At 40.5% G+C, this 24,264-nt stretch overlaps 2 protein-coding genes across 3 annotated transcripts in view; one reads left to right on the plus strand and one right to left on the minus strand.

Moving 5' to 3' along the window:
- Window positions 1–5,290, minus strand: part of si:dkey-20d21.12 (uncharacterized protein LOC556245 homolog) — a 231,458-nt gene extending 226,168 nt beyond the window's left edge. The window contains exons 1-4 of one of the 2 annotated variants that reach the window (XR_007441380.1): window positions 5,023–5,248; window positions 3,497–3,631; window positions 2,042–2,254; window positions 1,560–1,948 (exon numbers count right to left, since the gene is read on the minus strand). Coding sequence is in view for 1 of the 2 variants with exons in the window: in XM_049485630.1 (XP_049341587.1) it covers window positions 1,812–1,948; window positions 2,042–2,254; window positions 3,497–3,631; window positions 5,023–5,035 (498 nt within the window). In the remaining variant the exon portion in view is untranslated. Of the gene's footprint in view, window positions 1–135; window positions 1,949–2,041; window positions 2,255–3,496; window positions 3,632–5,022 lie in introns of those variants that run through there. The other variant, XM_049485630.1, reaches the window with a different exon arrangement.
- Window positions 5,291–6,650: 1,360 nt separating this feature from the next.
- Window positions 6,651–24,264, plus strand: amt (aminomethyltransferase). Its single transcript, XM_007236679.4, has 9 exons — window positions 6,651–6,888; window positions 11,180–11,347; window positions 12,203–12,283; window positions 12,578–12,709; window positions 13,115–13,193; window positions 13,516–13,661; window positions 14,932–15,112; window positions 16,552–16,707; window positions 21,124–24,264. Exons 1-9 carry the CDS (start codon window positions 6,778–6,780, stop codon window positions 21,300–21,302), a joined length of 1,233 nt encoding a protein of 410 aa, XP_007236741.2. The 5' UTR covers window positions 6,651–6,777; the 3' UTR covers window positions 21,303–24,264.

Genomic DNA, 24,264 nt, shown 5'->3' on the forward strand with positions numbered 1-24,264 from the left:
CTATTTCTACGGCTACGTTTTGGCAAGAACTTGGTGATATGAGAGTTATCACAATACAGGAGGGTTATGATTTATACTGCGGTACTGTAAACAAAGTATTTTATCAATTTTTTTGTATTTAGATAGTATTCATTTTTTAATTATTAGTTTAGATTAGTATTTTTAGTTAGATTGGTGTCAGAAGTGGTTCATTTAGCTTTGTGTTAAAAACCCCGCCCACTAGAGGACACTGTTGTATTCTTATTCATATTCATTATATCTTGCTGTCCTGACTGAATTAAAAAAAAATATAAAAACTTTATTTTACAGTTTTAAAAATAAGTTATTATTCATTTTTTCTCAAATTTAATGACATTATTGCAATTATTGACCCTTCTTACAGTATCGCAATATTGTGATTTATTTATTGTATTGTAAGCCAATTCTTTGCCAATTGCACAGCCCTAGTGAGTTGATGTATTGTTTTTTAAATCAGCTTTGGTCACAGTATAAAAAAAGAATAACAAAGTTAAAATGTGCATTTAAAAAGAAAAATTGGATAAAAAAAATATCAGAACTGCAAAAATCTTGCATCTCAGTGCATTTTTGCAGACATTGACAAAATATGTAAATAAGGGTCTTTAAAAGGGTTTTTAAAAAACATGAATACTTACTTTATTCAAATACCCCACCAAACACTGTGTTTTATTTGCACTTTGTTCTAAGGTTGTTTTTATACAGTGTTCTCACAACCTCATGACTGGGTAACATTGTGACAATAGAGCACATCAAATATATTTCAAAACACATTAAATTATAATACTGTTAACATTGTGACCACAAAACAAAAGGTTTTCACAACTTAATGAGGGTAAGTCAGACTCCGCCTCTTTTTTAGCTTCAGCCAATCAGTGCCTGTACCAACCAGCATAACCTACTGTATTCTCTCTCTCACACTCCCGCTGCTGATGTAGTCCTTTTTGTAGTAGCTATTAAGCTCCTCCTCTTTGGCTGTAGCAGCTCACTGAACTCCAAAATCCCAAAAGTAGGTCAGCAGCTGCCCAGTATCTCAGAAGATGATCTCCATCCAGGTATTCCATTACAGTTCAGCAGAAAGCTCAGTATATAGTGATGTCACACTGTTTATCTACAGGTGTTGGAGAATGAAACTGAAACACCTGGTTTTAGAGCACAGTAATTGATTGTGGAGATGGACAGTTCTGGTGGAAACAGGAGAGTTGAGGTGCACATTGAATTCTGCGTGATTTGATCAGCCGTGGTTTTATGTTTTTTGGATACAATCCGGGTTAGCACCCGAACATCCCTTTCAGACAGCTTCCTCTTACAGCGTCCACAGTTAATCCTGTTGGATGTGGTTGGTGCTTCTTGGTGGTATGCTGACATTACCCTGGATACCGTGGCTCTTGATGCATCACAAAGACTTGCTGTCTTGGTCACAGATGCTCCAGCAAGACGTGCACCAACCATTTGTCCTCTTTTGAACTCTGGTATGTCCCCCATAATGTTGTGTGCATTGTAATATTTAGAGCAGAACTGTGCTCTTACCCTGCTAACTGAACCTTCACACTCTGCTCTTACTGGTGCAATGTGCAATTAATGAAGATTGACCACCAGGCTGCTCCAATTTAGCCATGAAACCTAAAATCCCACACTAAAATGATGACAGGTGTTTCAGTTTCATTCTCCAACACCTGTATATTATAGAATATATAGAGTTTATAGAGTTTGCTGTTTTTGAGATTGGTTGGGAAGTAGCTGTTGCTGAATTAGCTATGATGTCAGTGTGATGTCAGCGTGAGGTCAGCAGGTGGTCAGGGTGTGCTCCTGCTGAAGGTCAGGTTTCGGCACAGGGCCTGCAGCTCCTGAATAAGGGCAGAGAGTTCCTCAGCTGTTTCCTGGCTGTGCTTCACCTCCTCAGATAACCTGTTTAGAGCCCCACTCTGCTGAACTACAAGATACACACACACAAATTAACCCTGAAAATCACTTGAGTAACTTTAGAAAATAGTAATATTTGATGATAACAAACGTATTATCTCACCTAAGAAAGAGAAAATGAGGATGAGAGTGAGCAGGATGAGGAATACGGCTGCGCAGGTAACGCAGTAGCGCTGTTTAGAGGGATTGCAGACGTCACTGAGCTGATTCAGGTGAGATCTTCTCCTCTGATGACCCGTCTGAAACACCACCGGCCTCTCCAGCATCTGGATATTTCCATTAGTGGAGGGAGGGCGGGGACGGGGGGGTCTGACGCCTGAGATAAGATAAAGTTGTGAATTAATTTAATTGTTGCATATTATTGCTTTTTGCAGCATGATAACAATACAGAAGGAGCAAAACAACATCTTACCCCCAACAATAAACACTTTTAAATCCAGACTGAAAGCCTACATGTTTGATCAGGCCTTTAGCTCAGTTTAAAACACTGCAGCTCCGCCCACTTTTATTCTGTAACGGCAGTTTTGTATCATGTTTTATTCATGCTTTATTCTTATTTTATTTTTATTTTTAATTCCTTTTTGTTCTTTTACATGTTTTTAATTTTACTTCTCTTTGTTTTAATCATGTTTTGAATCAATCATGCTTTATTCTTATTTAAGTTTTTATTTCCATTTTTACATGTTTTTTATTTGACTTCTCTGTGTTTTTTCTAATTTGTAAAGCACTTTGAATGACCGTTGTGTATGAAAGGTGCTATATAAATAAACTTGCCTTGCCTTAACAGATAATAGAACAGGTAACAGAAGCTGAAATAAGGCAACATAGTGAGTCCCCCCCCTGAGTGATGCTCAGTTGTGTTTAAGTCTGGAGATATGCTCGGCCAGTCCATCACCTTAACCCTGTCAGACCCTGCATCCATTGCAATGATCATCTTCCTTTCTTTTTTCCTGTGTATTCTTGCACTTAACACAAATTAAGACTGGCTGTCCATCAGAATAGACATTTATCAGTCAGTCAAACAGCCTCTTAGCTCCGTCCACTGCAGTAGAAAAATACAACTCTGAACACTAATGTGTTTATATTACTGCTTACGGTACTAAAAAAAATAGTAAACAGTTAAACAAGTGATTTTACTGAAATGAATATACAAAATACAAATGTCTGATTTTAATGTATTCATTTTGACTGAATCTTGTTTTTGAGTGCATTACAGACAGAAAACAGAATTCTTCATTGTTTTAGTCATTCAGGTTTGAAAGGGTTGAAAATGTCACAGTACATGTTGGAATTTAGCTCCCCAGTGCTGGCAACACTTATAAAGCCCCAGATCATGATGCTACCAGTTTTCTTGGTACTCCTCACACAAGCTGGACAAAATCTGAGCCATCTTGATCTTGACAGACCACAGGACAGTGGTTCCAGTAGTCCACGCTCTTGGACTGCTGGTCTTCAGTAAACTCATATTTAATCACACAGATAAATAAATATTGATTATATTGAAACTATTGATTAATAACTGAGTGAATAATGAACAGTACTGAAAGGTTACTGGTACCTTTGCTGTGCTGCTCGGTATGGATGCGGTGCAGATCACTGATGGAGTCGACAGAGTGCAGCTCGATCTCCGTCAGGTCCTTATCACTGACCCGCAGGAACGAGGGAGGCGTCGGGGAGGACTTCACCATCACTCCTGATCACACAGAGAGAGAGAGAGAATCAGAATCTATCTATCTATCAATCTATCTATCTGTCTATCTATCTATCTATCTGTCTGTCTGTCTGTCAGAGTCCTAGAGGTTCTGAGATCTTGTAAACTGCTTATCTATCTATCTATCTATCTATCTATCTATCTATCTATCTATCTATCTATCTATCTGTCTGTCTGTCTGTCTGTTTGTCTGCGTTCTAGAGGTTCTGAGATCTTGTAAACTGCTTATCTGTGTATCTCTATCTATCTATCTATCTGTCTGTCTGTCTGTCTGTCGGAGTCCTAGAGGTTCTGAGATCTTGTAAACTGCTTATCTATCTATCTATCTATCTATCTATCTATCTATCTATCTATCTATCTATCTATCTATCTATCTATCTATCTATCTGTCTGTCTCTCTGTTGGAGTTCTAGAGGTTCTGAGATCTTGTAAACTGCTTTTCTATCTATCTATCCATTCATCCACCATCCATCCAGCTAATCCAGTTAATAGCGCATCCCAACTCAGTAATAATTACCAAAACTACCTACAGTTTGAGTGTAATGTAAATATAAATAGATATAATGCTCACATATCTATGATAAACACTCCTAGTCTGTATTTTAATAATAATAATAAATGTGTGCTGTGAGTTTCTGCAGCAGGTACAGTTTGTACATCAGATATCAGCACCAGCCCAGTGTTCCCACACTGCTGCATTCCTACAAACCACCACCACCAGCACACACACACACACACACACACACACACACACACACACCACTGCTGTCTGAGAATATAACTTTACTGAGGAACACCAACAATTATTAATGTTTACTGCAATTTAATCAGAATAAATACATTTTTTTATCATAAAATGTACACATTTAGCAATGGGCAACTGCCAAACTTTAAAATCATCTATACATAAACATATTTTTGTTTTCAAAAGTTTTAAATGCTAAATCATTTGATGTTTTTTGGGGGAGTAACATTTTAATTCCATTTGTTATTTAGTTCTTTTACCTAAAAAATGTTTGTAAATCCTAATAGAAAACATTTATAATAAAATATGTGTATATAAAATGTAATTTGTTTGTTTTTAGTTCCCCGCAGCTTCTACATGTGAGATTTAAAAACTGTACATACTAAATGTTTTTCATTAAAAAAAATCTAATTAGGAAAACAATGAATGATTGTATTGTTTGACAGTGATAACATGATACAGTATTTAAATACTAAACTTAAATTTAAAATTTAAAAATAAAATAAATGTGTGTTTAGTAAATTAATTTTAATGCATTTAACTTTCAATAACTCAATACTATTATTTTAAACATGAACAAATAAAACTAATGAATTAAACTCTGTATTTTAGATCTGTTTTATCTCACCTTGTGAGTGCATCCTCTCTAGGCCGGGTGGAGAGGCTGGGGGGCTGTGATTAAATCCATAAAAATATATAAAAATATATAAAATAATAAATCAGAGTTGGAGCTTCAGGTTTCAGTCAGACTGAAACCCCATTAGGACTCAGTCAGAGAGTCTGTAGACCGTCCTGTTACAGTACAGTAATTATATAGAGTACAGGACCCGGTTCAGTACTGCTCTGTAGTTTAAAGTATGAACCAGTAAAGCCCGGCTGCTGGACCCCAGTCTGGACTGGCCGAAATTCCCCCTCCCAGAATAGCAGCAGCAGCCTGGAGGAGCCGGAGGTATTAATAGATTCTGGGACAAACAGGGATTCAGTTATAATAAACGACAGAGGGGCGCACAGACAGCACCACCAGGCCTGTACACAGTTTATATACGTAGTTATAATAAAGTTTAATACAATTTAATACAGTATAATACAGTACAGAGTTTATATACATATTTAATAGACAGTATAATACAGTATAATACATTACAGAGTTTATATACATACTTATAATATTGAATAATGCAATATAATACAGTATAATACAGTATAAAATGCTTAAATATGAGCAGCTGTTCTTTTATCTCACCTCACTAGCCTGTTAGCGGCTAGCCTGTTAGTGTTTAGCGGTTAGCCTGTTAGTGTTTAGCGGCTAGCCTGTTAGTGTTTAGCGGCTAGCCTGTTAGTGTTTAGCGGTTAGCCTGTTAGTGTTTAGCGGCTAGCCTGTTAGTGTTTAGCGGCTAGCCTGTTAGTGTTTAGCGGTTAGCCTGTTAGTGTTTAGAGGCTAGCCTGTTAGTGTTTAGCGGCTAGCCTGTTAGTGTTTAGCGGTTAGCCTGTTAGTGTTTAGCGGCTTGCCTGTTAGTGTTTAGCGGCTAGCCTGTTAGTGTTTAGCGGTTAGCCTGTTAGTGTTTAGCGGCTAGCCTGTTAGTGTTTAGCGGCTAGCCTGTTAGTGTTTAGAGGCTAGCCTGTTAGTGTTTAGAGGCTAGCCTGTTAGTGTTTAGAGGCTAGCCTGTTAGTGTTTAGCGGCTAGCCTGTTAGTGTTTAGCGGCTAGCCTGTTAGATTTTAAACCTGTTAGCAATTTGATTTTAAATATATAAATTCATTAATGATGTTAACTGACACTGAATGTGATAGTGCTTATGGAACTGGGAGTAAAGGACAGTAAACTACAAAATAGCAGCGAGAAAAAGGTACAAATATTACTTATTTTATTTTATCAAAATAAAAGAGTGTTTTTAATTGTGTTGGTGGGTTAGTTAGTTAGAGTCAGCTGTACTTATTCTAATTTCTGCGTTCTGTTCGTCCTGCTGCTATATGGTTCTTGTCTTAACATTTATAAGTGTAGTTTAAGGGTGTGCAGTGTGCACTTAGTCTGTTTGTGATAACAGGACAGTTTGCGTAAATACCTGCCCCCAGTAATACTCAGGAGATAAAGGGTGTTTTACACGGTATAACTGTATGAAAATGTTTCACTTTAAAATCCACACATTTTTATTAAATATACAGTAATAATATACAGCCCATGGCCGCTCTTACACTGTACCAAAACAAACATTAGTTAGTCAACACGCAACTGACTCCATTTCCCAGAAACCCCTGCGTGTCTCCGGCCGCTGATTGGCCTGTTTGTGCAGCGCTGTGGAATTCTGGGAGCGGAGTCCAATCAGGAGCAAGCTGGATCCGCGCGCGGTGTAGAGCTGCTACAGGACCTGATAGAGAGCAGGGAACATGTTGGGCCGGGTTGTGCTGAGCGGCCGCTGCGGGTTCTGGAGCCGGGGACCGAGCGCTGCAGCGCGGCTCCGTTTACCGGGACACCCGGGGAGGAGCAGCAGCACGGAGGTACAGCGGAACTGAGGGAGCAGTGGGAGGACTGGGGGAACAGTGGAATCAGTGGGAGGACTGGGAGAGTGCACTGAGTCAGAAAAGTGATTGTGAAAGAGTTGGGTTGCGTCCCAAACCGCACACTCACACACTTAATAGTGTGTAAAAGTCGTGCACTAGTTTTAGAAGTGCACACATTAATGTAAAGTATAGACGTATTTGGATTTAGTTGGGTATTTGTTTGCTTGTTTATTTATTTAATGCAAACTCAAAGTGTTTATACATTATAATTATTATTATAATTGAGCTGTAATTGTAATTAAAATGTAACGTATAGTTTTAGTAATTATAGTGTGTGTTACACTACCGTTACAGCTTCAAACGGACACACTTCACTTTCCCTGCATTCCAGCTTCCAGCAGCTCTGTGTGTGTGTGGGAGAGTGTGTGTGAGTGAGTGAGTGTGAGAAACAGAGAGAGAGAGTGAGTGAGTGTGTGTGTGTGTGTGTGTGTGTGTGTGTGTGTGTGAGTGAGTGAGTGTGAGAAACAGAGAGAGAGAGTGAGTGAGTGAGTGTGTGTGTGTGTGTGTGGGGGGGAAAGTGTGTGCGCATCTGTACTTCCTCGCGCTCCATCTGCTTCATTTAATTAAGAGCACGAGAGCAACCATGCAGATTCACTCTCCCTTTCTCTGTGTCTGTCAGCCTGTCTCTCACTCTGTCTTTCTGTCTCTCACTCTGTGTCTGTATGTCTATCTGTCTCTCACTCTGTCTTTCTGTCTCTCCCTGTGTCTGCCTCTCTCTTTATGTGTCTGTCTCTATCACTCTGATTCTTCTGCCTCTTTCTCCATGTGTCTGTCTCTCTCTCTCTCCTTGTGTCTGTCTGTCTCTATCCTTGTGTCTGTCTGTCTTTCTGTATTTCTATATCTGTCTTTCACTAGAGACTATTTCTGTCTCTTTCTGTATCTGTGAAAATATCTTTATCTGTCTGTCTCTTAGTATTTCTTTTTTTATCTCACTCTGTCTGTATTTATCTCTCTCATTGGGTCGGTCTTTCAATCTGTCTGTATATCTCTCTCTGTATCTGTCTCTCTGTGTATCTTCATCACTCTTGATGTCTGCCTGTTTCTATTTGTATCTCTCTCTTTTTCTGTCACTCTTTCGATCTGTCTCAGTCTGTCTGTCTCTCTTTCTCTCTATCTGTATTTCTCTTTAAATTCAGAGGTGCTTTATTGGTGTAAAAATAATGTAACATTCGTATTGCTAAAGCTTAGGTTACATTTTATAAGAAAGTAAACTAAGCAGGTTATACAGTTTAATCTAATAAACTGCTTAAACTGAGAAAAAAGAATAAATCATTATTAAACAGTACAAATAACTGATAAAGACAGTAATCACTGTATAAGGAAGTAAACAGTGGGTATATTGTATTTCAGTGAGCAGCACTCTGTGCTGGGCAGCTTCTCTGGATCAGAGGAATTTGGGGTATTGTTGCTGATTTTTGTGTAGAATTGCATGCAAATCTCAGTGTTTTTTGAGCATTCTCCCTCTCTTTTTTCTGTCTACCTGTATCTCTGTCTCTCTCTTTCTCTCTCTCTCTCTCTCTCTCTGAGTGCTGTGTGTCTCCTGAGCTGAGCTGTCAGTTGTGAGAATAAGAGCATTAGTATGCGCTCTGTTTGAGCACTGCAGCTCCAGGGCAGTAAAGTGCAGTGTTCAGTCATGGTGTGCAAGGAGCTACAATATATATATATATATATATATATATATATATATATATATATATATATATATATATATATATATATATATACAGGATTAGTTTTTCAGGGGTTTCTGGGGTAATTTTCTCTTTTATGGGGGTTTTAAACCTCTGTGATTTTATTCCCGTCCAGAACGATCATCTGAGAAAATTACAGTCTGAATTATCTACTGTTTTTCTCTGAACTCCGTGCCCCTTCGGTAATTTTAGTCCCGTCCGGACGCACATCTCTGAGTTTCGTCTCCTCGCCTTTAATAAAATAGATATTTGTCCACTGCTGCGCACCGTAATTACACTTTGAACGCACCACGGTTTCCACGGAGATCCACGTAAAAAACACAACAGCGAGTGAAAATGGAGGAGCTACTGAACGCTGTGATGTTGTCATGTGACCGAGATAAAAGCCCAAAAACTCACTGATCCTCCTGTTTTTATAATTGCAGTCTGGATGCAGGAGTTTTATCAATAAAGAGAAGAAGTGTAAAATATTTTTGGTTTCCTATGTTGTATTTACTTTTAAACATATAGAATATTTTATATGCACAGTGTATAAAAACAGCTGTTCGAAATGCGTTTTTTGTTCTGTTATGAAAAGCATGAACTCCTGGTCAGGGCTGCTGGTGATCCAGGCGGTCCAGATCAGTGAGCGCCGGGTCCACGGCCCAAAGGTCGCTCCCTCCTGTACAGTACAGCACCGTCCTGCAGCAGGACTTTATATCCTGCATTAATACTGAACACTCTCAGTACTGTACTGCTGATTCTGAATCAGTACAGGGTTCAGTAGTGGAGGATCACTAGTTCTAAATATTAAAACTGTTCTAAATGTTAATCAGTAGAGTGTGTGTTTGGTTGTGTGTGTGTGTGTTAGCATTAGCAGTGCTGCCTATTAATGAATTACTTATTGCCTCATAAACTCTGAGGAAAGGTCTGTGAGTACAGATCAGCAGGAAACACTCAGTGTCCCATTATTTACACTATTCATTTACTACTATTAAAAAATCTGGAATCACTATTCATATTTATTATATTACTAATAATATTTTACAGTACACTCAGGGTGCACAACTTGTGTGCACAAAATGTTTGATGTGATAACCATGTTGGATATTCTCATGTCGATGTGAAAAACAAAATAATTAAGATTATAAATGAATGTCATTTGTAAGGTTTTTCGCAGTTTGGTGATCTATTTTACATCACACTACCTCGCTCTACTACACTCTGACTCGCTCTACCCACACTCTACCTCAATCTTCCTCAAACACTCTACCTCACTGCCTGCCTGATGCTACCCTCAAACTCTGCCTCTACCTCACTCTGACTATTATGCTCTACTTTCCTCTAGATCAGGGGTGTCCAAACTTTTTTTGTTGGGGGACAGAAGGAGAAATATATTTGAAGTCTCGGGCAACAGACTCTGTAATAAAACAAATAATGAAATATACCACTTTAAATAATACTTTTTCCTGATTACTTTCATTTACACACCATTTTACTTGACTTACTATCTTTATATTTGACAGTGTTGTGTAAACTAAGATTTTTCAAATTGATGTTTCATTTCATGATGTCTCTTAATATTAAACTCCTTAATTACGGCAACTTTTAGACTCATTTGCCCTTTTCTGCACTAAAACTGCGCACTCTCTCTGCTTTTAGACTCTTTGGCCCGTTTTTCTGCGCTAGAAATGCGCACTCTCTCCGCTTTTAGACTCTTTGGCCCGTTTCTGACACCTAGCGTTCAAACGTTGAATCTCACATTATAAAAACCTGCTTAACAGCGGGCCAACTTTCATTCTATTTCTAAAATACCTCTCGGGCCGCTCCAAAAAAGGAAACGGGACGCAAATGGCCCGCGGGCCGTAGTTTGGACAACCCTGCTCTACATCATACTGTGCTTCTCTCTACCTCACTCTTCTACCTTGCGCTACATTTCTCTACCTCACTCTACCTCAAACTACTTCAGACTTCACTCTCACTACCTCACACTCTGCTACAATCTACCTCACTCTACCACACTTTACTTCAGTCTGTCTCACTATCACTTTTTACCTCACTTAAAATATATAATAGTGCAGTGTTGTAATTGCTCTTTCTTTAAAAATGAAGACAAAAATACGTAGTGATTTTCACCTATGCAATAGTAAAAAAAATAAAGTGGCAGAATAAATGGAAACCTGGTGTTTGGGACAAAAATGTTATTTTAGGTTTCCAGATTTCTGCACATATTCATGTGAATTATGCTAAACTTTTAAACATAGTTTGTAAAGTCTTCTTTTTCATCTTCTAATGTTTATTTGGGGATGATAGTCTGTAATTGATCTGAACATTTTAAAACTTTCCAAAAATGTTTCACACTGTAAACGAACCAGACCATGATTCAACTGGTTTCTTTGATCTGGATCTTCTCACACCTGCAGTTTTAATTTGGAGCACACCTTTCTCCTAAACACTCCAGACTAAATTATTATATGATTATAAAATGATGTAATTAGTAGCATGTAATTAATGATTTATAATGGTCTCTGATCAGTTTTATCTCTCTGTGTTTTCAGGCGTCTCTGAAACAGACTCCTCTGCACGACTTCCACAGATCTCAGGGGGGGAAGATGGTGGAGTTTGCCGGGTGGAGCATGCCGGTTCAGTACCGGGACAGCCACATCACCTCTCACCTGCACACCCGCCACCACTGCTCCATCTTCGACGTCAGTCACATGCTGCAGGTGAGGGCTCACCTGCTGTTTTAACTTTAATATAAAACTCAATCACTGTTTATAAACGTGCACAGCACAACATCTCTCAAAGGCAAAGACTGAAGCATAGCTACACCTTAGCAACCATATAGCTACACCATAGCAACCACCACAGATACCATAGCAACATCTTAGCAACATATTGTAACCGGTTAGCAACACCGTAGAAATCACTACGGATTTTTTTTTCTCTATGATCTGTATCGCGATATTAAACGATGCAGGGCCCATGATGTCACTAGCTCCGCCCCCACCCTATCTGGACCAATCAAGAGCTGATTCAGAGCCGAGCTCTCAAACCCGAGAAAAACAGCAAAACAACAGTACTCAGCCCTTTAATCAGCATTTAAACGTCTTTTTAAAAGGTAAATAAGAGCGTTTGTTTTTCTGGGATTAAAAGTGTGAATTCAGCTGTAACTGGAAATATCTGCGCTGCTAAACTGTGCTCGCGTTTACAGGCACGTGCCCAACCATGTAGATGGAGGCCATGCGTGAGGTTACCTTGTGTTTACTCCTCCTCCTCCCCCTCACGTTTCTCAGGCAGCAGCAGCCTGTCATGCACACAGACACAGAGACAGCGCTGTGTATCTACTTCTAGTGTCAAGAATCCAAACATTGCAACATGACGTGTTTGATTTTAATTGCCTTAAGGGATATCACACGTCCTGCGATGTGAATATTGTGCATGATATATTGTGCAGCCCTTACAGACAACACCGTAGCAACCAGTTAGCAACACCTTAACAACCACACTGCTTCCACGTATTATTTTAGTTCTATATTTTAAGATTTTAGTGTCTGTAAAAATGATCTGTTTGATTGCAGACCAAAGTCTATGGGAAGGACAGAGTGAAGTTCATGGAGTCTTTAGTTGTTGGAGACATTGCAGAACTAAAGGACAACCAGGTAATTCACAAACACACACACACACACACTAACACACACACACACACAAAAGTTAATAATTAATTAGTTAATTAATATACAATAATTCTGAAAGGATTTAGTCATGCTATAAACTGGTCACAAAGTTAGCATTTACATTTAAAATCTAAATGCGTATTTGGCTAATTTCTGTGTGATTTATATTTATTTCCTAATTAAAGTATATGCAGGTTTTTAAACGTTTGGTAATCATGTGACCTGAGGCTGCTGTTTGATTGTGTGTGTGTATTGTGTGTGTGTTTGTGTGTGTGTCAGGGCACCCTCTCTCTGTTCACTAACACTAAAGGAGGAATAATGGATGATCTGATCGTGACGAAGACGGATCAGGGATATCTGTATGTTGTGTCCAACGCTGGCTGTGCAGACAAAGACTCCGCCCACATGCAGGTAACCAATCAGCCTCCCTCATGATAAATGTAGTAAATACTAATAAATACTGTGTGTAATTCTCTGATGCAGATATGTTAGATTTAGCACATCAATGTATAATTTAGATTATCACGATACTATAATTCTGTAATACTCGTTATATTATATCTTAGTTCTCTACAGTATTTCACAGCATCTGTGTTTCTGAAGAGAATAAAATACTCCTAAATAATCAAATACCAGCAATTATAGATTAGCAGGAGTCAGTTTCACACAATTTAACAACCGATATCCTTCGCTGCAGGTTTATTAACCCTATTCAGTTTATATATGTTGTTTTACGTATTTGTTATATATATAAAAAATGGAAAAACTGTAATTGTTATCTCCTGTAAAGTGAAATGTGTGTGTGTGTGTTTTTAGGCTCGGCTGCGGGAGTTTAAAGCTGCAGGTCATGATGTTGATCTGGAGTATCTGGAGGAGAGTCTGATCGCCCTGCAGGGTAAGAGTTATTCATCACTGTCTCTATACAGGGCTATATATTTATATATATATCTTTTTACGTGTGTTTGTCTGTATTTCATTAGAGATGGGACCGATCCAATACAATATTGGTATCGGTGCCGATATTGACATAATTGATGTATCGGATATCAGGCAAAAGTGTGGCCGATCAATATTCCAGTCTGCAGCATGAGCAGCACAATAAACCTGCTCTTCCGTTAAAGTGAAATGCATCACTGATTATAGCGGAATCTAATCAGAAATGAAAAAATTCTATAGACCCATCACTATATTTCATTATGGTGTGTGTGTGTGCACAGGTCCGTCGATGGCCCGGGTTCTGCAGGAGGGTGTGGGTGATGATCTCAGTAAGCTGACCTTCATGACGAGTGTTCTGACCCCAGTGTTCGGGATCCCGGGCTGCAGGGTGACTCGCTGTGGTTACACCGGAGAGGACGGAGTAGAGGTGCGTTTAGTAAAGTCCTGAAATTCATGAATGAAACTGAAACACCTGTCATAATTTTAGTGTGGGATTTTAGGTTTCATGGCTAAATTGGAGCAGCCTGGTGATCAATCTTCATTAATTGCACATTGCACCAGTAAGAGCAGAGTGTGAAGGTTCAATTAGCAGGGTAAGAGCACAGTTCTGCTCTAAATATTACAATGCACACAACATTATGGGAGACATACCAGAGTTCAAAAGAGGACAAATTGTTGGTGCACGTCTTGCTGGAGCATCTGTGACCAAGACAGCAAGTCTTTGTGATGCATCAAGAGCCACGGTATCCAGGGTAATGTCAGCATACCACCAAGAAGCACCAACCACATCCAACAGGATTAACTGTGGACGCTGTAAGAGGAAGCTGTCTGAAAGGGATGTTCGGGTGCTAACCCGGATTGTATCCAAAAAACATAAAACCACGGCTGATCAAATCACACAGAATTCAATGTGAACCTCAACTCTCCTGTTTCCACCAGAACTGTCCGTCACCACAATAAATTATTGTGCTCTAAAACCAGCTGTTTCAGTTTCATTCTCCAACCCCTGTAGATTTATATAATTATACACTATAATTATTAGAGTGTAGTTACTCTTTAAGAAATATTTGAGTAGTGTAGAATCTTTTTAAAATAACGTCTTGTCTAAGCTCTATTTTAACGGTCTGTGTGTCTTTGCTGTCGTAACGATGGGAAAAGTACACCTTGCATGTCTCAAAACTTGTAAAAAGCCTTGCACTAATTTTCTTAATTAATCATGTGTGCGTAGGTTGTATTCAGTCAGTGGAGCTCCTGTGTTTTCTGTTACCAAGATAAACAAGATAAAACTCCAGAAATGTACCTGAACACACCTCATTTCCAGAACACCACGCCCATCAGTGTAGATATATTCAGAAGCTCTGCTGCTGTTTAAACCAGGCAGAAGGAAGGAGTGACACTGTTGGCGGGGTGGAAGATAGCAATAAGCCTCGCAACATGCTATATGCAGAGTGTACGATAGGGCCTATGTCATGTCTTTTTTATGATTCTTAAATTGAAATACGGTAAGGGAAGTGTCCCAATTTCCATCTCAACACTTTAAACACCTGTTAGGAGTTTAGTTTAGATGATAGAGTCTTGTATAATTTAGATTAATTAATCACAGAGCATGTAGTGAGTTTTATAACATTTTTCTATCATTTGACGGCACTACTTTTTGAACATTTATATAAAAAATGTGTGTATTCTGTCTCTGTTAGATCTCTGTTCCGCGGGACAGTGTGGTGGCGCTGACGGAGAGACTGCTGGCCAATGATGAGGTGAAACTGGCCGGACTCGGGTCCAGAGACAGCCTGAGGCTGGAGGCGGGGCTCTGTCTCTATGGCAACGACATTGATGAGACCACGACACCTGTGGAAGCAGCACTCGTCTGGACCATCGGTATGTTTTTACTCAGCGGGAGATGAGTAAATAAATAATAACATACAATAGAGTCGCGTATCAGAAGTGCTTATAATGCCTACAGGAACTGTAAGAAACGTCAGGTTTAAGTTCATGTTTACTTTACTTTACTAATACAGGGTTCAGCATCACTTACCACACTCTGAATCAGTTCACTACCTGCTCAAAAGCTGCTGAAAGTTTCCCAGCTGAAAGATATGAGCTGTACAGAACTAGCATAAAAACGCTAGATAACACTGCACGATATATCATTTAAGCATCACCATCGCAATGAGCGCATGTGCAATAGTCACATCACAACATGAGGAAACCTCATGTCCTCCATCCACATGGTTGGGCACGTGCTTGTAAACGTGAGCACGTGTGGAAAGCTGTGCACCTCAGTCCAGCACAGTTTATCAGTGCAGATATTTCCAGTTACAGCTGAATTCACACTTTTAATCCCAGAAAAAGAAACGCTCTTATTTACCTTTTAAAAAGTTTTGCTGTTTTCTCGGGTTTTGAGAGCTTGGCACTGACTCAGCTCTTGATTGGTCCGGATGTGAGACAGCGTGCAGGTGGGGGCGGGGCTGGTGACGTCATGGGCATTGCATTGTTTAATATCGCGATATTTATCGTCGAAAAAAAGAACATTTGCAATGTAAATTTTTTTCCAATATCGTGCAGCCCTTACGGTAGCTGTGTAAAAATTTCACTTGCATGTGATCTACTGTAGTTTCTGTGTCTCCATATCACTCATCACTTTTTGCTAAGAAAATATTATAAACTGAGAACTAATTTTAGCAAAGAGCTCGCTAACATTAGCGGCAAGCTAGCTACGTTACCAAGGAGAGAACTAAGGTTAGCGGAGAGCTAGCAAACATTAGCCGCAAGCTAGCTACGCTATCGTGGAGAAAACTAAGGGTAGAGGAGAGCTAGCTAACCCTAGCGGCGAGCTATCTAACATACTGACCTTACCACTGAGTTAGCTAAGCTACTGAAAAGAGAACTAAGGTTAGCAGCAAGCTAACTAACGCTACCAGGGAGAGAACTAACTTTAGCGGGGGGCTGGCTAACATGCTGACATAGGAACGTTAGCAGCGAGCTAGCTAACTGGAAGGTCTAAATGAGTCTTAACTAAGATTATAATAAATAAATAATTTTAGTCTGCGTTTTACAACAGCGGTTCTGGAACGGTTCAGAGATCCTCTTTGTGCCACTGGGGCAAAACCTAAATCTGCACGCTTTATTAGTTTGTTTTTTGGTTTTTATGTTAATGCATTAATTTGCAAAAAATTTGACTTTTAAAATGGTGCAAGAACCCTGTACCTGAATACACTGAACACCAGGTTACTCCATCAGTGGATCTGATCTTCTCTGATTGGACGGGAATATCCCAGGTTGATTATTGATTGATTATTGTGCGTGTGCTCTCGCAGGTAAGCGGCGGCGGCAGGTGAGGGACTTTCCTGGAGCTGACATCATCATTCCTCAGATTAAAGCGAAAACTCAGAGGAAGAGGGTGGGGCTGATCTCTAACGGCCCCCCCATCAGACAGCACACCCCCATACTCAGCCCTGAGGGCAGAGTTATAGGTAACACACACACCTGTACTCACCACTACTCACCATCACAACCACACACTCGCTCTTGGGTTAGACTCCTAACGTATGGAGCTAAATTAGTGCCAAAACTACGCAAATAAAGAAAACGTATTCTGTAAATATGATACTACTTGCAAACAAACACAACACGTTTTACAAATACAAAACTCGACTATCTAACACACACGGTGTGTTTTACAAACACAAAACCTGATGGTTGTAAATATATACGTAAACTACAAATAAATACACAGCTGTTTTCTAATACATTGCTCTTTACAAACTAATATAACACATTTTACAAATGCAAAAAGCAATAAACAACAAGTAGAACATGATTTTCAAACATTACCGTGTCATGATTCACGAACACGCACAGCCCATTTGTAAATCATGTGACTTTTGGCACACTTTTAGCAGTCGCAAACTCGTGTTGAGATTTTCTCACAAATACACCCCAACTCTACAAATGCATCGCTCCAGAACAGCAGGTGGCGCTGAGGGACACTTCACAAGCTGTGGCTGCACAGCAAAGCACGCCCCGCTTCCAGCGCTCCCCAGCATTAATTTACACTGATTAAGGTGTTTAATACATCTATAATAAATTATTACAAATAATTTTGGCACTAATTTAGCTCCATACTAACGCTGCATTTCCCCCCATACACCTGCGTCACATGACTCACCTGTATGCTGCTCTGACTTGATTGGAATAAATGTATTAAAGAATAGTTTGTGCTGCATATGAACTGCAAATATAAACAATTATACAATTATCAAATACACTTAATGCTTCATAGTAAAATAATAAACTGCTTTCAATATAGAATACATCTATAATCACAATACTTATTTTTAAAATCACCATATCACTGTATTACAGTACCGCACATCACCGGATTATAAGGGGCACTATCAATAAACATCTGTTTTCTGGTCTATTTCCATACATAAGGCTCACCGAATTATAAGACGCATTTAATGCGACACTATTAACTATTGACAGTGAGACCTGGAGAGGTGTGGTTGGGAGAAATGGCCCTCCCGATCGTAACCCGAGTGGTGTTTTGTTATTGGACTTCTGTGCTCGTCATGGATTGTCCATAACCAACACCATGTTCAAGCATAAGGGTGTCCATATGTGCACTTGGCACCAGGACACCCTAGGCCGCAGTTCAATGATAGACTTTGTTGTCGTGTCATCTGATCTGCGGCCGTATGTCTTGGACACTCGGGTGAAGAGGGGAGCGGAGCTCTCCACTGACCACTACCTGGTGGTGAGTTGGCTCCGATGGTGGGGAAGGATGCCGGTCAGACCTGGCAGACCTAAACGAATTGTGAGGGTCTGCTGGGAACGGTTGGCAGAGTCTCCTGTCAGACGGAGCTTCAACTCCCACCTCCGGGAGAGCTTCAAACACGTTCCGGGGGAGGTTGGGGATATTGAGTCCGAGTGGGCCGTGTTCCGCACCTCCATTGCTGAAGCGGCCTACCTGAGCTGTGGCCGCAAGGTTGTCGGTGCCTGTCGTGGCGGCAATCCTCGAACCCGCTGGTGGACACCGGCGGTGAGGGATGCTGTCAGGCTGAAGAGGGAGTCCTATCGGGCCTTTCTGGCCCGTGGGACTCCGGAAGCAGCTGACGGGTACCGGCAGTCCAAGCGGCATGCGGCACGGGTGGTTGCTGAGGCAAAAACTCGGGCGTGGGAGGAGTTCGGAGAGGCCATGGAAAATGACTTCCGTACGGCTTCGAGGCGATTCTGGTCCACCATACGGCGTCTCGGGGGGGGAAGCAGTATCCCACAAACACTATTTATAGTGGGTGTGGTGTGCTGTTGACCTCAACTCGGGACGTTGTGGGCCGGTGGGCAGAGTACTTCGAAGACCTCCTCAATCCCACCAGCACGCCTTCCATTGAGGAAGCAGAGCCAGGGGACCTTGGGGTGGGCTCTCCAATTTCGGATGCTGAGGTCACCGAGGTGGTTAAAAAGCTCCTCGGTGGTAAGGCACCGGGGGTGGATGAGATCCGCCCGGAGTTCCTTAAGGCTCTGGATGTTGTAGGGTTGTGTTGGTTAACGCGACTCTGCAACATTGCGTGGACATCGGGGGCAGTTCCTGTGGATTGGCAGACCGGGGTGGTTGTCCCCTTATTCAAAAAGGGGGACAGGAGAGTGTGTTCCAATTACAGGGGAATCACACTCTTAAGCCTCCCTGGTAAGGTCTATTCGGGGGTCCTGGAGAGGAGGGTTCGTCGGATAGTCGAACCTCGGATACAGGAGGAGCAGTGTGGTTTTCGTCCTGGCCGTGGAACACTGGATCAGCTCTATACCCTCAGCAGGGTCTTGGAGGGGTCATGGGAGTTCGCCCAACCAGTCTACATGTGTTTTGTGGACTTGGAGAAGGCGTTCGATCGTGTCCCTCGGGGAGTCTTGTGGGGGGTACTCCGGGAGTATGGGGTACCGGGCCCTTTGATACGGGCTGTCAGGTCCCTGTATGACCGGTGTCAGAGCTTGGTCCGCATTGCCGGCAGTAAGTCGGACTCGTTTCCAGTGAGGGTTGGACTCCGCCAAGGTTGCCCTCTGTCACCGATTCTGTTCATAACTTTTATGGATAGAATTTCTAGGCGCAGCCAAGGTGTTGAGGGGATCCGTTTTGGTGGCCTTGGGATAGCATCTCTGCTTTTTGCAGATGATGTGGTCTTATTGGCTTCATCAGCTCGTGATCTACAACTCGCACTGGAGCAGTTCGCAGCCGAGTGTGAAATGGCCGGGATGAGAATCAGCGCCTCCAAGTCCGAGGCCATGGTCCTGAGCCGGAAAAGGGTAGAATGCCTTCTCCGGGTTGGGGAGGAGATCCTGCCTCAAGTGGAGGAGTTTAAGTATCTTGGGGTCTTGTTCACGAATGAGGGAAAGATGGAGCGGGAGATCGACAGACGGATCGGTGCTGCGTCAGCAGTCATGCGGGCGCTGTACGGGTCCGTCGTGGTGAAGAGAGAGCTGAGCCAAAAAGCAAAGCTCTCGGTTTACCAGTCGATCTACGTTCCTACCCTCATCTATGGTCATGAGCTTTGGGTCATGACCGAAAGAACGAGATCACGGATACAAGCGGCCGAAATGGGTTTCCTCCGCAGGGTGTCTGGGCTCTCCCTTAGAGATAGGGTGAGGAGCTCAGTCATCCGGGAGGGACTCAGAGTAGAGCCGCTGCTTCTCCACATCGAGAGGAGCCAGTTGAGGTGGCTTGGGCATCTGATTAGGATGCCTCCTGGACGCCTCCCTGGTGAGGTGTTTCGGGCACGTCCCACCGGGAGGAGGCCCAGGGGAAGACCCAGGACACGCTGGAGGGACTATGTCTCTCGGTTGGCCTGGGAACGCCTTGGAATTCCCCCGGACGAGCTGGCCCAAGTGGCTGGGGAGAGGGAAGTCTGGGTTTCCCTGCTTAGGCTGCTGCCCCCGCGACCCGACCCTGGATAAGCGGAGGAAAATGGATGGATGGATGGATGGATGGACTATTAACTAGTAAGGAACAGGGATCTCGTCATGTTACCCTAATAAATTCAGCAGGTCTCATCGCTGGGGGGCGAGACATGTAAAGCTAAGCTAGGTAAACAAAACTATAATTCGTAATAAGAACATTTTCTTTTTTAAAGTTAATCGAGTGCTGGATGTTAATCTACACAGATTTCTCTCCTGAAAACTTTCGTTTATTTGGGTGAATAAAGCGCTTCCATTTATTTACAGTAAGCTTAGCTTTACAGATTTCCCATAAAGCTGGAGCATTAGCAGCTAACCACTAGTAGAGCTACACTGAGGAACCCCTAGTGTTTATTTTAAACCGTGGTGATATTATATAGCAGTTCATCCCACATAGCTTGTTTTAACACAGTAAACACGCAGACAACAATCCGATATGCTAGTGCTGTGATTAGCGGGTAATGCTGCTCCAGCAGTGCTAGCCAGGGTTAGCAGCAGGCTACAGGTTGATAATACTCACCTCTGAACTGCAATAGAGCTAGCGCCATGGTTAGCGGATAATGCTAATGCTGCTCCAGCAGCACTATCCGGGGTTTAGCGGCAGGGTACAGGCTAATAATACTTAGCTCTGAATGTCGAAAGAGCTAGCGCTTAGCACAGTTAGCGGCCAATGCTAATACTGCTCCAGTCTGGGTGCTGGAGAACTAAACTGAATCTCCTGTATAACTCTGTACTTCAGCGGAGTGTCTTTACTGCTTCTTAATACCTGACTGATAGAATTCATACATAAGGAGCACCGGATTATAAGGAGCTCTGATGATTTTTGGGAAAATTAAAGGATTTTAAGTGCAGCTTATAGTGCGAAAATCTTGATTTATCATTATTTCATGTTTTGCATGTATTAAACATCTTTTTCTTCAACTTTTTCCCTCCGTTTTTTTCAGGTGAGGTCACAAGCGGATGCCCCTCCCCCTGCCTTAAGCAGAACGTTGCTATGGGTTACGTGGAGACGAGCTTCAGTAAAGCAGGAACACCTGTTCAGGTGGAGGTGAGGAAGAAGATGGTGCCCGCTGTGGTCAGCAAGATGCCCTTTGTGCCCACAAACTATTACACTGGACATTAAATAAGATACACTACTCTTTCACTGGGTTATTATCATGAGAAAACACGTTCTACGCTGCTCAGTTACTGTTTTACCAGACCTGATATAATTTTGCACTTAAGGTACGATGCACTGGACTGATCAGAGATCAGAGACGGGATGATTTATTGGATGTAATCTGGCCTGTCGCAATAATTATGTTATAAACTTATAAACGATACAGTAAATTAACATTAATATTCATAATATTCACATTACATTTATTTGTGTGTACTTAAAGGAGAACTCTGGTGTAAATGGACTTTTGTTGTAGTAAAACATTTTTTGTTGAATAGCTCACCTCCGCTCTCCTGCAGCTTTCTGAGATCCAGTAATATTTTATTCCATTTGTTCAAACAGGCTTTAGAATGAGTGATATGGGGCATATTTTAACCTTACAGATAAATCGCTTTTTACACCGTTATCCAGCTCAAAGTAGCTCCTCACCTCCTTACTAGAATCCAGAGAGTCCTGACATTTAAAACCAGGCATTAATAATTTAAAAAGTGCAGAAGAAGCTTATTAAACACACTGTTTACATCCCGTAGTGCAGGTAAATCTCCGGAAACCGCCATCTAAAGGTAAAGTCATGATCAGTAGAGTGATCAGAGTGATGGTGGCACCCAGAGATTTAGGTTATGCTACGGGTTGTTAACAGTGCTTTCATATATTTATATATTAGTGCCATAAAAAAATATAAAATTGTTTATTGCAATAATTCTTAATAGTATATCATCCTTTTAATAACATTGTTATTGTGACAGGCCCAGATACAATGGAACAGTTTTTATGTGCATAGAGCATTCCCTTTAAAGCATTCCAAAATACATTTTATACATTCTTATTATGCACATGTCACACATACACACACACACACACACACACACACACACAAACACACATATATATATATATATATATATATATATATATATATATATATATATATAGGGGTAGTACGCAAATGTTTTTGGGCGCTTTTTTGTTGCTGTGATCAGGATCAGCAGTGTGAGTGAAAATGACTTGATTTCTTAAAGACAAAAAGTTAAAGATTCCACATTTCTATAATATTTTCTAAATAATACTACTTTTGTATTTTTAGAAATTGACCTCAAAACAAAGGTTTGGGTACCCTGCATGGTAAATGCTCAGGAAAAGCCCTGCTACATAGGAAATGTGTTCTTATCATAAAATACTTCAGGTATCACTGCCCAGTAGAACAGTGCACCATCAGGCCACAGTCTGGCCAGTCTAACACAAGCTCAAATGTTTTATTTTTTATTAGGGATGCACCAAAAAGAGATGTTTAGGCTGACAACCTAATACAGAACACGTTGTTCCCTTGAAAAAAATACACAGAACTCCTAACATTTAAATTTTCCAGCAGGCACACCAACAAAGCACAGTATATAGTTACCTCAGGAAATTGTTAAACCACTGCTCTTTTATTCACACATTTAGCTAGATAGCTTACGCTGTAATGCTATTCTAATAATAAATGTACTTAAACAGTGCAGTTTTAACCATAAATTACCCTCAGTAGTGCTTATTCAAGTTAGATGCTGAAGTTAAAAGCTCAGCTAACATTAATGCGAGCTGTACAGAACTAGGATAGTAGAATTTGGTTTCCAAATATTTGGTGCATCCCTAATTATAATATATATTGTTTTTTTTTTTTTACATTTCTAGTGATTCTATAGGCAGTTCACATTTAATGTTTTCTTGATCTTTCAGACCTCAATTTTTTACCTTGACTTCCATCATTCCCATTAAGAACCATTTCTTAATTCCTAATTTAATTTACTGTTATACTGTATATTTTTTTTGCTAATCCAGGGACCAACCACTTACTTGATTATTACTAAATGATGTGTCTTGTTTACTGAAAAATAATAATAATAATAATATTAATAACCTGAACATACCACTAGCAATAACTTGCATACCTATAAATATATACACTGTATGCATAACTGTATCTCCTCTAACGAAGTGCCTTGTCTTGTCTAATTGTCTAATAAAGCGTTTGGTTGAATACGGGACCAGTATCTTTATACCTAATCTTTTATACAAGTTTAATCTCCAAATCTCTCAACTCTCTGCCAAATATCTCATTCCTGTTGCCACTAGATTCAGAACTGAACATGCAGTGATGTGTTTATACAGCAGAGAGCACTTCAGTTTCTGAATCAGTTTCTCTGATTCTGCTATTTATAGGTTTATGTTTGAGTAAAATGAACATTGTTGTTTTATTCTATAAACTACAGACAACATTTCTCCCAAATTACAAATAAAAATATTCTCATTTAGAGCATTTATTTACAGAAAATGAGAAATGACTGAAATAACAAAAAAGATGCAGAGCTTTCAGACCTCAAATAATGCAAAGAAAACAAGTTCATATTCATAAAGTTTTAAGAGTTCAGAAATAATCAATATTTGGTGGAATAATCCTGGTTTTTAATCACAGTTTTTTTCATGCATCTTGGCATCATGTTCTCCTCCACCAGTCTTACACACTGCTTTTGGATAACTTTATGCTGCTTTACTCCTGGTGTAAAAATTCAAGCAGTTCAGTTTGGTGGTTTGATGGTTTGTGATCATCCATCTTCCTCTTGATTATATTCCAGAGGTTTTTAATTTAATAAAATCAAAGAAACTCATCATTTTTAAGTGCTCTCTTATTTTTTACAGAGCTGTATATGTGCACTGGGCCAGTGTGGTTCTGGTTCTGGTTCTGTATGATTTAACTATCTGTATCCTGTTCTTCTGGACTGTGAAGCCAAACATGATGTACACCTTCTGAACCTCCTTTTGTACTGCTGTTCTGTAATTACAGATCTGAGCTCTGATGCATTTTAGAATATTGAGATTATAGAAAATAATTTTGTGAGAAAAATATGTATAATTTAGGTTTAACACCATCAATAAACTATTGTTATTA

The sequence above is a fragment of the Astyanax mexicanus genome, chromosome 12 (genome assembly GCF_023375975.1).
Source record: "Astyanax mexicanus isolate ESR-SI-001 chromosome 12, AstMex3_surface, whole genome shotgun sequence".
Classification (NCBI taxonomy): domain Eukaryota; kingdom Metazoa; phylum Chordata; class Actinopteri; order Characiformes; family Acestrorhamphidae; genus Astyanax; species Astyanax mexicanus.